Below are 14,067 nucleotides of genomic sequence, written 5' to 3'. Positions count from 1 at the left end.
AAAGGGCCGACGTCTCAACGTACCCGAAAACATGGAAATCTACAAACAGAAAACATTCGACGGCAGAATAATAAACGAACAGATAAACACAATTTCTGACACAATATTCGAGCCTTTAAAACTTGTTTACAGGAAACGACTTAATAACACAGGTACATCAGACAAACACACAACAACAAATAAACACAAAACAATTAACACACCAAAACAAAAAACCGACAAAGAAGGTCAAACGACTAAAATCACAGATTTCTACCTACCCCAGTCAGCCACACAAATCGATTAGTAAAACCACCCTCGGTTCTGAACAAACACACAGCACATACACATAACTAAATATACACAAGCATCAATTTGACAATACCTGCTCATATACCTACGAACTATAAATACAGGACAAATGACAACAACAGATCAGAACGAAAATCGACACTGATGATGGCACAACGCCGAAACCGGTTTGTCTCAAAACCAAATTTGACAAGGGATGACGGAAAATCGTTCCAATATACATCATGAAAGTTAAATATTAACTTCTCATTTCTTCAATAAAAGTAAAAAATTTGTTTTCTTATCGGTCACCACGCTTAGAACGGTTAACTTGAATTAATATCAAAGACAAAACTTGAATTAATATCAAAGAAAACAAAATGTTGCATAAATATTATAATTGCATTAGTTGATAATATGCAATAGCTTTACCGCGGCAGTCCCCGAGTGCCACACGCCCTTTTTTTTTCTTTTTGCCTATACTATTGGACATTTTGCCTAGTTGCGTGTACAGTATAGTACAGTATTTGGAAGAGTACCTTCCAATCCTGTGTCGGTATATTCGGATTTTAGTATATCCTCAGACTTCATCACACATGCTATCCATACTTCAACTTTGTGCGTGGAACCGCCCACCTGGTACCGTGGGGATATGCGCTTTATCCACCAGCTTAAACCGCTACAGCACCACTAATCTTTCTCCCCGTGTCCGACACTTCGCTTAATGCGTTTTTGTCATCTTTCGCTTGCAACTGAGTCCTCCCCTTATTATCGTCCCTATTAAAATGAGATAATAAGTCGTTCATCTTGTTCGCCCGACCACCTTCCCGACAAGGCGGGCTCAGCGATACTTCCAGAGTTGGCCCGGTATCGGGAAGGCTCCGTTCGAATACATCCGAATATATCCCCTGGCTGCAAATCGTTCAATAGGCATGATCCGCATAATACACTGGATTGGGAGGATGGCAGTGCACACGATAACTTGAGTAAATATTGAGCTATCATACTGAAATTTGGTATATGCATTCTTTGGCACTCATCTCCCATGGCTGTTAAAAATGAGCGAGATATAACCACCCCCAAATTTCTACTCGTATATATATAACATTTTAAAAAACACAAAAAACCTGATTTAGTAAATAATACACCTAGAATGTTGAAATTTGATGTGTAGGCCGATATTGAGACTCTTGATAAAAACATGAAAAAATTTTAGAAAACGCCGCCCATTTGTGATAAAATCAATTTTAAAAATATTTCTAATCATAAATCAAAAGCAGTTAAACCTATCATAATAAAATTCGACAGAGAGGTTGCCTTTACTATAAGAAATGCTTCGAAAAAAATTAACGCAATCGGTTAAGGACCACGCCCACTTTTATATACAAGATTTTTAAAGGGGTCGCGTACGAATAAAATAAGCTATGTCTTTGTAAAAAAAGAGCTTTATATCAATTATATTTCTTTTCCCAAGTGGAATTATAACAAGAAATGGGAAAAAGTTCAAATTTTTGAAAATGGACGTGACACCGCCCCTTTTATGGCAAAGCTACTTTTTATGTTTCGGAAGCCATAACTCGAAGAAAAATTTACATATCGTAATTAATTTGGGAATACATACTTTCTTTATAGCAGAAAATATTTCTACTAAAAATGGATGGGAACGGTCAAAGGACCACGCCCACTTGTATAGAAAAGATGTTTAAAAGGTTCGTAGACTCGAATAATAAACTATATCTTAGCGACAAATAGTTTTGTATCAATGATATTTCACTTACCAAGTCTTGTAGTAAGAGGAAATTTGAAGAATTTTTTTTAATGAGCGGTGCCACGCCCTTATTTCGATCAAGCATTACACAATATTTCTAGAGACTAAAAAAAATAAATCCCTCGTAACAAAATTCGATACACATGTTGGGCATATAACATCAAATATTTCTAGTAAAAATGGTCTAGATCAAATTTCTACTTTCACATTCTAGGTGTATTATTTACTAAATAATCTTTTTTTTTGTGTTTTCCAAAATGTTATATATGTATAAAAAGTAGGCGTGGCTGACGTCCGATTTCGCTCATTTTAAATAGCTTAGGGAAATGTGTTCCAATAAACCCAAATACCAAATTTCAATGGGATATCTCAATATTTACACAAGTTATCGTGATCACAGACAGACGGACGGACGGACATGGTTAAACCCACTAATTTTTTTATCCTGAGCATTTATCTCGATTCGGTTTTGCCGCTGCAATCAACCGTTATGTTATCAAAGTTCATAATATTGAAGCATATCGAAAGCTTCAAGTTTTAGGTATGTATGTGTCCTTGAAATGCACATGTGCAAATAAATATGTAAAATAAACAGTAAATAAATAAACTTAAATCCAACTTCGTTTACACCCGAACTAAGACTCCCTTACTTTTTTGTGAATAGTTTTTATTTAAAATATGCCTCAGTAGGATTAGAAAGCAATTTATCTGAAATAAACTGAGCACTTGAAACGCTTACTGAGTACATAATGTTCGGTTACACCCGTATTTAGACACCCTTACTTGTTTTTTCATAAATTGTATAAAAATACCGGCTTTGAAATGTTACTTGAGTTTTTACCATGATACCTTAAAACACCCTAATACATACATATATATATATATATATATATAAACAATTAAAGGTAATATTTCCTTTGAAACAGAATAACAAATAATTTAGCCAAAGTCGCGCTAATTTCATTTCGCTGAAATATTCATATTTATCTTGAATTTGTCATTTTGGTAGAGCAAAAAACTGTTTGTTCATCTGATTTTGAAAATGTCTGAAGTTTGAGTAAAGGTATAAATAGCGCCCACAAGAGCTTTCTTGCTTTAAGTACTTTATATTTAACAATCGGTGGACGAAATACACTTTACAATGAATTTAAGCAATTATTTGGCGTTCATGTTAGTCTTGCTTAGCTCTCTTTTGAGCGATGCGAGTTCGCGATTCCGCATTTTAAATGGCAATTTTTCGACGATAGAGGATAGGCCATATATGGTTTTATTACTTGATTCCTTGAAATATTTTTGCGCTGGTTCATTGGTCGATTTGGAAACTGTGATTACGGCTGCGCATTGCGTGAAAAAGAGAGAAGCACGTTATATCGACGTTAAAGCTGGTGTACATGATACACGCGAACGTGGAGAACTCCGCAGAGTGCAGTGTTTGATTATTCCACCTACTTATGATGAGGAAACTAGACATATGGATATAGCTGTTATTAAATTGAGTTCACCATATACCAAGAGTTCGACAATAAAACCAATTGCGCTTTGCCGTACTGAATTAAAGCCAAGTACACAAATGCGAATTAGTGGATGGGGTGCAATATGTAAAGACTCAATAGAGAATACGGAACTTCTCCGAACTGCATTCGTGGATATAATATCAAAGCAGGATTGTGCTAGTTGTTATAAGGAGATACAAGCTTTAACACCATCAATGATTTGTGCTGGGCTTGGTGAAGGTGGAGGTGATAGATGTTATGGAGATTCTGGAGCACCGGGTGTTGTGAATGGGAAAATGTGTACGGTGGTATCAGCTGGGATAGGTTGTGGAGATCCCAATTATCCGGGTATATATACAAATTTAAATAATGCACAAGTTCTAAACTTTGTAAAAGAATGGATGAAACCGACGCCGGTGGAAAAAGATCAGCCGTCTAGCTCCAAGAAACTCTTCGAATATTTGAAAGAAAAAAACACTTGAGTTCTTCGTATAAAATTCTACTCTCAGCATTTTTTCATAACGCGTCTTAATAAGCATAACTTCAAAAATTGTATAATATAATTTGTTATAACTTAAACCCAAATTACATACTTTTTTTGTGACATAATAAAATTGTTTTATATGGAGTTCTAAAATCGTATCATTTATAGCGCGTGTAACTTTACATTTTAAGTAATTCAACCAAAATTAGGTGCAAGAAACTTTAGAGTTTAGGCTATCCAATAATAAATATATAAATGTCTTTAGAATAACTTAAAATTTGAGGGAAATATGGACTTCTACGGAATTTCTTAAATTCCTACAGTGTTCAGTAGTTGCGTTCTTTCATTTTGTCACGGAACAGATTTTTGTCTTATGTGAAAAGGGAAATTAATTATTTCATTAAACAAAATTGTGACTCTATTTAATTTCTGTGTGAAATTGGTATAAGTTTAGAATCACCTTTTGCAGAGTAATATGATTGATTAACAACTGATTTTAAATCTTTCTGATCTGATAAAAACTTTATTCTCAAAAATAGCATCTAAAATGTTTAGGATAAGTGTGAACATTTGTGTGTATTCACCCAACAAACCAATTTGTTTTGTTAATTGTTAATTATTCATAAACTTAATATACCACCGCCTAACTAACTTGATGAGTTCAATACAAAATTACGGCAATATCATGAGATACATTATAAACTATTTCATATTAAAATTAGAATTTACCATCTTCATAAAATATATCTCCTTTAGTGGGTAGGTCGTACCAACTCTCCATTAGTTCCCTTTAGTGTGACCACCCGTACAAGATCATCACCTCCAGGATGACATTTTAAGACCCTGGCAGGTATCCATTTTATCGGAGGAGTGACTTCACTAAAAACAGCGACAACATTTCTTTAAAGTTGCGAGATGGTCGAAACCATATTGAAAGACTTGACAAATATTCGTCTCTCCAACGACGCCAAAAATGAGTTCTAATAGTTGATATTGCTTTCCATCGCTGTTGAAGATTACCATAAAACCCATGACCCTCAGGCTCTGTGATCGACTTTAGCGGTTCACCTATTATGAAATGAGCAGGAGTTAGGATTTCTAAATCTCCTGCATTTGTCTAGCTTTCACATAGAGGGCGAGAATTAACACATGTTTCACTTCTGATAACAACGTGTTAAACTTGTCGTAAGACAATGGAAATCCGCCTAAAACGCATTTCAAGTGATGATTTATACGTTTTTTTACACGCCTCCCAATATCCTCCCATAGGAGGTGCAGAAGGGGGGGGGGGGGGTGTTAAATCGCCATTCAATGTTGGAATCTGCAATACGAAGTTTATCATCCTCCATGCATTCTTTGAAACTGTTGTGTAGAATTCGTTCAGCACCCACACTAATTGTAACGTAGTCAAAGAATTAAACCATGCAAAATCCTCTACGATTGATGCACAAACACGCAAATGAACAAATATAACCCTCAACAGATTTTGCTCCTCTGCCATGCGTAAATTTGTACATGTACAGGACCGCAAAATGCGTCATAAATGATCCTGACAGACCCTTGCGAATTTCCGAACAGATCAACTGATCCAATACGTCAATGCGACCAGGCTTCATAAATTGAGGCTCTGCTAGAAATAGTCCTTGAACGTACGGCCATCTTGATGCAACCACAGTTTGAGTGGGCTAATCACCCGTAATTTTTGGCAAAATTAGTGCATTAATAATTGGATAAAAGATCAAGTAATACTTCATCTTCAACTCGTCCTCCTTGAGGTGATCCAATGCCAGTGATAACAGAATTTTCTGGATAGACCAAGACGTTGAATACACGACTCAGTCACGAAAGAGGCGTGCAATCCGCAATCGAACAACAAACGTGCCGGTTTCCATGATCAGCACAATCTCGTACTTTTACTAGGGCAGTAGCAAGCAAAACTCTTTTATTTGCGATTATTGGATCAGCTTCAGTATTCAAACACGGTGATACGGTTTCATATGAGGAGCGGTAGCTTAATTTGAATTTGCTCTTTGTACGTTCCCAATTGGGGCGGTTATATTGGTTGCGGCTGCAGTGCTATGCAGTAATGTACGATGACGTTGGCGACAAATGCGGCATAAGAGCTGTTGCACCGAGTTTTATAGTGACCCGTACTTAAGCAGTTCAAACAGAGATGCGAATCTTTGAGGAATTTTAATTTTCCTGCAGGATCTAGGCGATTTTTCTCGCAATTGTAGACTTTGCGTGTGCCCTTACAACAAGGACAACTAGTGTTGTTCTGCCCTGAAAATGCGTGAAAAACCTTGTTAAATTTGTTAACCGTAACGGACTTACTTGCTTGTGACGGAACTGCTGATGATAGCATCGATAGTGATCTACACCTTGTTTCTAGAAACACCACTAATTGCTCGAATGTTGGCGGCTCATCACCAACAAGGGATAACTCCCACTGCTTCCTAGTCTCAAATGCAAGTTTATTAACGACCACAAGTTTTCGCACAACCTAAGGCATTTGGCGGCCACCGTGGTGTGATGGTAGCGTGCTCCGATATCCACACCGAAGATCCTGGGTTTACGCCCCGGGCAAAGAAACATCAAAATTTAAGAAACAAGTTTTTTCAATTAGAAAAAGAATTTTTCTAAGCGAGGTCGGTTCTCGGCAGTGTTTGACAAGCACTCCGAGTGTATATCCACCATGAAAAGCTCTCAGTGAAAACTCATCTGCCTTGCAGATGCCGTTCGGAATCAGCATAAAACAAGTAGGTCCCGTCCCGCCAATTTGTAGGATATGGATAAGAGTAGCACGACGCAAATTGGAAGAGAAACTCGGACTAAAATCTCTTCGGAGGTTATCGCCCCTTACATTTATTTCTTTATAACAGGTTTTCATAATTTTGTTGGAGTTTGTGATTCTGGACAATAAACACATAATTTTTTCTACCACCATATGCAGAAATCGTCGCCCGCTACCAAATAGTAGGCTTAAGTTAAATGTAAAAAGCACTCTTTAAAACGAAAATTTTTCAAGTCACCTACAAAGTCATTTGGACATGGTTCAAGCGGAACACGTATAGTGAATGGAACGTCAAATTCTTTCGGCGTCTGCCTTTGAAAATCTTTGATAGATGGATGAAAGTATCTATCGAAGACTAGATGAATTTCTGTTGGTGAAGTGTTACATACTCTTTGCAAGATGGATTCGGCCAACTTTCCGCATGTTTGTGGGAGTGAGGCTCCAAGATGATATTAACTTTGATTGGATAACGGTTGGTTGTACAGGTATAAAGGAATCGAGATAGATATAGACTTCCATATATCAAAATCATCAGTATCAAAAAAAAATTCGATTGAGCCATGTCCGTCCCTCCGTCCGTCCGTCTGTCCGTTAACACGATAACTTGAGTAAATTTTGAGTCATCTTGATGAAATTTGGTATGTAGGTTCCTGGGCACTCATCTCAGATCGCTATTTAAAATGAACGATATCGGACAATAACCACGCCTACTTTTGCGATATCGAAAATTTCGAAAAATAGAAAAAGTGCGATAATTCGTTACAAAATACGGATTAAGCGATGAAACTTGGTAGGTGAGTTGAAGTTATGACGCAGAATAGAAAATTAGTAAAATTTTGGAAATTGGGCGTGGCACCGCCCACTTTTAAAAGAAGGTAATTTAGAAGTTTTGCAAGCTGTAATTTCGCAGTCGTTGAAGATATCATAATGAAATTTGGCAGGAGCGTTACTCTTATTACTATATGACTGCATAATAAAAATTAGCCAAATCGGAGAACGACCGCGCCCACTTTTTAAAAAAAAATTTTTTTTAATTCAAATTTTAAAAGAAAAATTAATAACTTTACAGTATATAAGTAAATTATGTCAACATTCAACTCCAGTAATGACATGGTGCAACAAAATACAAAAATAAAAAAAAATTTCAAAATGGGCGTGGCTCCGCCCTTTTTCATTTAATTTGTCTAGGATACTTTTAATGCCATAAGTCGAACAAAAATTTACCAATCCTTGTGAAATTTGGTAGAGGCTTAGCTTCTAGGACGATAACTGTTTTCTGTGAGAAAGGGCGAAATCGGTTGAAGCCACGCCAAGTTTTTATACACAGTCGAAAGTCTGTCCTTCCGCTCGGCCGTTAACACGATAACTTGAGCAAAAATCGATATATCTTTACTAAACTCAGTTCACGTACTTATCTGAACTCACTTTGTATTGGTGTAAAAAATGGCCGAAATCCGAATATGACCCACTTTTTCGATATCGAAAATTACGAAAAATGAAAAAAATGCCATAGTTATATACCAAATACGAAAAAAGGGATGAAACATGGTAATTGTATTGGTCTATTGACGCAAAATATAACTTTAGAAAAAAACTTGGTAAAATGGGTGTGACACCTACCATATTAAGTAGAAGAAAATGAAAAAGTTTTGCAGGGCGAAATCAAAAGCCCTTGGAATCTTGGAAGGAATACTGTTCGTGGTATTACATATATAAATAAATTAGCGGTACCCGACAGATGATGTTCTGGATCACCCTGTTCCACATTTTGGTCAATATCTCGAAAACGCCTTCACATATACAACTAAGGGCCACTCCCTTTTAAAACCCTCATTAATAACTTTAATTTGATACCCATATCGTACAAACACATTCTAGAGTCACCCCTGGTCCACGTTTATGGCGATATCTCGAAAAGGCGTCCACATATAGAACTAAGGCCCACTTGTTTTTTCAAATACTCATTAACACCTTTCATTTGATACCCATATCGTACAAAAAAATTCTAGAGTCACCCCGGGCCCACCTTTATGGCGATATCTCGAAAAGGGGTCCACATATAGAACTAAGGCCAACTCCCTTTTAAAATACTCATTAACACCTTTCATTTGATACCCAAGCTCTTTTAAAATACTCATTAACACCTTTCATTTGATACACATGTCATACAAACACATTCCAGGGTTACCCTCGGTTCATTTTCCTACATGGTGATTTTCCCTTATTTTGCCTCTATAGCTCTCAACTGAGTATGTAATGTTCGGTTACACCCGAATTTAGCCTTCCGTACTTGTTGATGCTAGTGTGATCTGAATCGCGATGATTTTTTCTGTTTTTCCCCCATTTTTAACACAAGTTTTACACAACTCACAAGTTTAAATGCTCACGACTAACTACTTTTGCGCCTCGCGACACCGAAAATAATTTTTCACACAGAAATAGGGGAATATCCACACTTGTTTTTTGGTGCCAAACAAACGGTTGGATGTGAAAAAATATTGATGAGCTCAGAAAAGTTACCAATAGTTAACTTTTTAGAGCGCTACGTTAACGCTCAAGCTTGGTCAACTTAGCCGAGCGTTTAACTTTGTCGAGAGGTAACTTATTCGCGATTCTACTGTATATATAGTAAAAAATGTCTTCAATAGAGAGAAAATAAGAACTATTATTAGGAAAATGCAGATTAATTTAAGGATTTTAAAAATATCAGAGAAATTTCAATACACATAAAAAAATCTTTCAAAATAATTGTTCCCAAGAAATATTTTTTTAAGTCGTCAAAAATTCATTTTATAAATTTTTACTTTGCACCGCCTTCAAAAATATTTATTTGGACTTTTATTTATAAAAGTCTTCATATAATAATTACGGATAAAGAATTTCGTTTTTAGGTCCAAAAATTTTTTGTTTTCCGATTTGTTGAAAATAATTAGGTTTCGAGTCGGAATATGACTAGTGGTAGATGTAATAGTGATACAGAAATCCATGGATTAGATAACGAGTTTGCCTCGTTGGATACTTGAAGAGATAGTTTGTGACTTGTAAAATCGAAACCATTGCCAGAGATTAAGATGGACAAGTAATACTTAGTCTAGTTTGTTGTATTATTCAATTCGAACTCGAGCCTCCTTTGGAATGTATGCCAAATTCGTCTTTGGCTATACACATACATTTCAAATCGGCAGCCAATACCTGCTTTTATTTTTTATAAAATAAAAAAATACAAGGCGCGATAACCCCCGACGATTTTAGGCGGAGCTACTTCTCCAAGTTGCGTCGTGCTCCTTTTAACTTTTCCTAAAAATTGGCGGAACGGAACCTATATGTTTTATGTCGAAACCGAACGGCATCTGCAGCCAAATTAGTTTTCACAGAAAAGGTTTTCATGGCTGAAATACACTCGGAGAGTTCGCCGAGGGGCGACCCCGCATAGAAAACTCGTTTCTAATTGAAAGAACTTTTTTTTAAATGTTTAATATTGTTTTGCCCGGGGATTGAACCCAGCGCTATATATAGCTTCTCCAACCTAATTTTCAACCTCACCTACCGGTGGCGTATCCCATTTATTTAGTAGTCGAGGCTTTGGCTACCCCAAGTTCTCATGGAAGGTGGTGGATGGCGTCCTCGAGATGATGCGGCTTGTACCTTAATGGTGCTTGTTACGAGAACGTGCCGTATGTATGTCCGGCAAAAGACCATCAATACCGATAATACTTTCCAAAACCTTCGGGGAGTGTCTTTATCTCTCCAACAACAACAACGACATAAATGTGTCGTAAAAAAAAGCAATAACTGCTCCCTCAGATTTTAGGAGTTAGACACAATGAAAATACTTCTCAATTTCAGTTAGAGTTATGCAACACTCGGCACATTTTGGCTTAAATTTTCGGGTAAAACACATAATTAATAGGAACAAACACCTAATTAGTAAGAACAACAAAATAACATTTTCTTATATTTTCTTATGATAGAAGCTTTATGTTTTATGATATGTACAAAGCGTGCACTTAATTAGTTTTATTTGTTTCCAAACTGCTAATATATTCTATCGTACACTGTCACAAATCCAGAGTTGGAAGCAGTGCAGTAAATCTTGAGCAACAACACTTCTCGAACTTTAGTAGGTTGGCATAATCAAGAACTTGCTCTAAGTGTTATTGAGGCCTGAATTTGTTGATAATTTAAATGTCAGTTTATGTTACCCGTATTCGCAAAATTGAACGATTTTTAGGCGGCTTTTATAGGAATATAGGAACCGAGTTTACATTGCTTCAAACAAAACAACCTTACCATCCAGAAATGCTCCCGGAAGAGTCTCCAAAAGATCCCGGAATAGTCACAAAAATTTCCCGAAATGACAACGACACGATCCTGGACTGATCCAGAGAACCACACAGAAAAGTACCACAGAAGGGTACCCCGATGATCCCGAAAAAGTTCGAAATGACCCCGATGGGCTCCCGGACAGATCTGAAACGCAGGCAGGGTCCCCAAATGATCCCGTATTAGTCCCGATAGAGTCCCGAAATTATTCTCACGGGATCCCGGACGAAACCCGAAAACCGTCCAGAAATTATGCCGGAAGAGACACCAAATGATCCCGAAATACACCCGAAAAAGTCCCAAACTGACCCGGACAGGATCCCGAAAACCATCCAGAAATGATGCCGGAAGGGTTCCCAAATGACACCATATTAGTCCAGAAATAACCCTGACGGAATCTCGAAAACGATCCAGAAATGACACAAATGATCCCTGAATAGTCCCGAAATTATACTGACGGGATCCCGGACGGAACACGAAAACTATCCACAAATGATGCCGGAAGGGACCCAAAATGATCCCGAAAATGTCCCCAACCGACCCTGACGGATCCCGAAAACTAGCCAGAAATGATGTTGGTAGGAACCCCAAATTATCCCGAAATAACCCCGACGGGATCCCCAGAAAGGTTCCCGGAAGGATCTCCAAGTGATCCGGGAATACTCCCGAAAAATTCCTGAAATAACCCTCACAGGATCCCGGACCGATCCCGAAAACTATCCAGAAATGATGTCGGAAGGGTCCCTAAATTATGGAACAGTCCTGAGATAAGCCTGGCGGGATCCAGGAATGCTCCCGGAAGGATACCGAAAATGTCCCAAAATAACCCCGACGGGATCCTAGATGGATCCCGAAAACTATCGCGAAGAAGGGCCGAAATGTCCCTGACGGGATCCCGGGACCCCGGATGGGGTAAGGAGACGGAGGGAGTCACTGCTCACCTTGTAGGCCCTCGACTTATTTGACCTATTGAGTTTTTAATATTAGTGAAGATCAGTAAACGTAAAGTTAGAATGTGTAAAAATTATTAAAAAGTAATTGTTCGAAGGGCCGGGAACCTACCCCCCTCCCTTTTTCATTTTCGAAAAAAATTTTCGCTATTTGTATGCGTCACAAATTTATTGCACATCACCAGAAATTAAATCGCAACCCTAAATAAGTATTTATTAATAGATAATACAAAAATGAATATTGCCATTACGATTGCTCTGTGGAATATCACCTTATCTCAGCTGCCATTTCGATTACGCCCTACCTAAGCATAAATTCAGTATGCTTGGACGTGAGGTGGTGAACATGGGATGATATTCCACTTAGCAGTCGATTTATAACAGCACATTAACAATCCATCACTTTGTTTATAAACTTTAGAACTCTTTCATTAATTATATTTGTATATACACCTGGAAATTCGGAGCTTCCACAACCGTTCCCAAATGATACCACCGCACAAAGTTCTCCTCTCACAACGCCTGGTGCTCCAGAATCACCATAACATGCATCACTTCCACCAACTCCAGCGCAAATCATTGTTTTTGTTAAAGTTCTTCCTGCCGCCTTATAAATATCCACACAATATGGAGTCGGTACTATGGGCACGAAAGCAGTTCGGAGTTCAGGTACATCATTCTTCCTGTTTGCTCTAGTTGAACCCCATCCACTAATTTTCATTGGTGTGTTTTTGGTGTTAATTCAGTACTGCAAAGTGGAATTATGTCCACTTTAGAACACTTGTCGAAGGGTTCACTCACTTTAATAGCACCTATATCCATATGATTTGTATCGGCTCTAAAATCATTGTGAGTATATGTATTCTTCACTAAGCGACGTTGTCCAGTTTCGTGTGCTCTATTGGTTACACCAGCTGTAACCACGAGTGATTTAGTTTTTTTTTCATTCAGGCAATGCCCAGCTGTAATCACAATTTCCACACTGACTAATGCACCAGCGCATTTTGGTTTTCCGTTATAATATATTTCTACCATATATGGGCTATCCTCTATCCTCGACAATTCGCCTTTAACAATGCGAAATCGCGAGTTCGCATAGCTTAAAACGTAGCTAAGAACGACAAAAAGGAGCGTGAAATAATTGCTTGAATTCATTCTATACTTTTACCACCGAGTGTTAGGAAGAAAACTCTTGTTGGCTTTATTTAAACAAATATAGTGGCGCGGCACAAGGCTTTTTAATGCCTTTCGATAAAATGAAAAATACGAAATTGAAGTTTGCGATATTAAATTTATTTATATTATGAAAACGCGGTCATAGACGTGTGACCGTGTCGAGAGTTGTACTGCAATGATAATGCAAAAGGTAGAGAATGTGAGTTGAAAGTACCAAAAGTGTAAATTTGTTTTCTGTACTCTTGTGAGTATGCATATACCTAATAAACTTTTTATAGTTTTTCAATCGAACCGTTCGTATATTTAGTACGAACAAGGGCTTTGCTCCAAACATTATATTTGAGGCTTTATAAGAGTTTCTTAAAATGTTTAACTTCTCAAAAAGAGACTAACAAAATCTTTCTAAAATTAGGTTTTACAAATATTTATGAAAACTAAACCTCACTGAACACTGCCTCTCCTACGTCTCTAAAAGCCTTTACGTTTTTGAACCACCCTAATTTGTATATATATATTCACAATTGAACTATTGTTTTGATACCACGATCGTGAATTTAATGATTAAATACGGAAAAGTACACGTACCCCACTTATTAAGATCTATTTGTTTCCAAACTGATCACGTGATCTATTGTTTACTACCATAAAACCTGAGTTGGAAGCCTGCTCGAAGCTAAGTGGGCTAAAATAAGCAAAATCTTGTGTCAAGTATAAGTGAGCCGCTAATTTGTTATGGATTTAATGGTCTATTCACCTAACACATATCCATAAAATTTAATGATTACTAGGCGGCTTTTATAGGAGTATAG

The 14,067-nt window shown here is 37.3% G+C and overlaps 2 protein-coding genes across 2 annotated transcripts in view; both read left to right on the top strand.

Annotated features, from left to right (window-relative positions):
• Window positions 1-14,067, top strand: part of LOC137247075 (trypsin-2-like) — a 190,444-nt gene that overhangs the window by 54,756 nt on the left and 121,621 nt on the right. The gene's annotated exons all lie outside the window — the stretch shown is intronic.
• LOC137243684 (trypsin-like) lies at window positions 3,180-4,145 on the top strand. The gene has a single exon (XM_067771643.1). The coding sequence runs from the start codon at window positions 3,180-3,182 to the stop codon at window positions 4,011-4,013; it is 834 nt and encodes a 277-aa protein (XP_067627744.1). The 3' UTR covers window positions 4,014-4,145.

The sequence above is a fragment of the Eurosta solidaginis genome, chromosome 3, assembly GCF_040869045.1.
Source record: "Eurosta solidaginis isolate ZX-2024a chromosome 3, ASM4086904v1, whole genome shotgun sequence".
In the NCBI taxonomy this organism is placed as follows: Eukaryota; Metazoa; Arthropoda; class Insecta; order Diptera; family Tephritidae; genus Eurosta; species Eurosta solidaginis.
This window is presented reverse-complemented; position numbering and strand designations above follow the sequence as displayed.

Bases quoted from the DNA above. Each gene is read 5' to 3' on its own strand.
- LOC137243684 (XM_067771643.1), top strand. From the start codon at position 3,180: ATGAATTTAAGCAATTATTTGGCGTTCATGTTAGTCTTGCTTAGCTCT.